Here is a 1659-nt window from a genome sequence, read left to right as displayed (position 1 = left end):
ACCAAGGGCAAGTCCTGCCTGACCAACCTAGTGGCCTCCTAAGATGGACCGACTACATCAGTGAACAAGGGAAGACCTACTCGTGTTGTCTGTCTGGACTTCTGTAAGGCCTTTGACATGGTCCCCCACAACATCCTTCTCTCTACATTGGAGAGGTATGGATTTGATGGGTGGACTGTTAAGTGCAAGGTGAATTGGTTGGGAGGTTGCATCCAGAGGGTAGTGGTCAATGGCTCAATGTCCAGATGGGGATTGGTGATGAGTGCTGTCCCTCAGGGGTCCATAGTGGGACCAGTAGTGTTTAATATCTTCAACAATGACATGGACAGTGGGATTGGGTGCACCCTCAGCAAGTTTGCAGATGAGACCATGCTGAGTGGTGCTGTTGACACACCTGAGGGACGGGATGGCATCCAGTGGGACCTGGACAAGGTTGAGGAATGGGCCCAGGTGAACTTCATGAGGTTCAACAAGTCCTGCACCTGGGTCAGGGCAACCCCTGCTATCAATACAGGCTCAGGGATGAAAGTATTGAGAGCAGCCCTGCCGAGAAGGACTTGGGGGTATTGGTGGATGAAGAGCTCGATATGAAGCGGCAATGTGTGCTCACAGCCCAGAAGGCCAACTGTATATCCTGGGCTACATCCAAAGCAGCATGGCCAGCAGGTCAAGGGAGGTGATTCTGCCCCTCTACTCTGCTCTGGGGAGACCCTACCTGGAGTCCTGTGTCCAGCTCTGGAGCCCTCAGCACAGGAAAGACATGGGCCTGTTGGAGCGAGTCTAGAGACAGACTGAGAGAGTTGGGGTTGTTGAGCCTGGAGAAGAGAAGGCTCCGGGGAGACCTTCTTGCAGCCTTCCGGTCCTTCAAGGGGGCTTAAAATAAAGATGTGGACAGACTCTTTAGCAGGGCCTGTTGCAATAAGACAAGGGGTAATGGTTTTAAACTAAAAGAGGATAGATTCAGGATAAATTTAAGGAAGAAGTTTTTCACACTGAGAGTGATGAAACACTGGCCCAGGTTGCCCAGAGAGGTGGTAGATGCCCCATCCCTGGAAATATTGAAGGCCAGGTTGGACAGGGCTCTGAGCAACCTGATGTGGTTGAGGATGTCACTGCTGATTGCAGGGGGGTTGGACTAGATGACCTTTAAAGGTCCCTTCCAACCCAAACTACTCTGTGATTCTATGATCTGTGTTAGGGAAACTGGGTATGTAGAGGTGAATGAACTTGCCCAACTTCATACTTACATTCAATTCCTGAGTGAATGCCACTAAATTCCCTTTTTCACACTGTGCTTTTGGCACAGAAAATGTTGAATTTCTTAACATGTAGTGAAGCTTCTAAAAACATGATATGCTTTAATCTTCTAATTTCCATGATAGCCTCGTTGCACAAAATACACATGTGCAGCTTTCAGTTAAATGCCAGAGCAGTTTCTAGTGTAGAACAAATTTTTTCATTGGAACAGGCATATGTGTGCATGTATTCATTGCATACTGACCCACAATACATTCATTTCTAACTGCAGAGATTAGTTGTGTTTTTTAAGACTTCCCTTCTGTCTTCAACTCTCAATAGGTTTGACGATAGCTAAACGCATCCAGATTACTGATCTGCCTCAGCTAGTAGCTGCTTTCCATAGTTTGGTTGGTTTGGCTG

General features: G+C 47.7%; 1 protein-coding gene across 1 annotated transcript in view; it reads left to right on the top strand.

Annotated features, from left to right (window-relative positions):
* Positions 1-1646, top strand: part of LOC104619113 (NAD(P) transhydrogenase, mitochondrial-like) — a gene marked incomplete at its 3' end in the record, with an annotated part of 9633 nt that extends 7987 nt beyond the window's left edge. Inside the window, exon 7 of the mRNA XM_010284888.1 lies at positions 1579-1646. Coding sequence (XP_010283190.1) covers positions 1579-1646 — 68 coding nt within the window. The remainder of the gene's footprint in view (positions 1-1578) is intronic.
* Between the last annotated feature and the right edge of the window lie 13 nt (positions 1647-1659).

The sequence above is a fragment of the Phaethon lepturus genome, unplaced genomic scaffold (assembly GCF_000687285.1).
Source record: "Phaethon lepturus isolate BGI_N335 unplaced genomic scaffold, ASM68728v1 scaffold7904, whole genome shotgun sequence".
Taxonomy (NCBI): domain Eukaryota; kingdom Metazoa; phylum Chordata; class Aves; order Phaethontiformes; family Phaethontidae; genus Phaethon; species Phaethon lepturus.
Note: the sequence above shows the minus strand (reverse complement) of the source record. Positions and strands in the feature narration are given on the sequence as shown.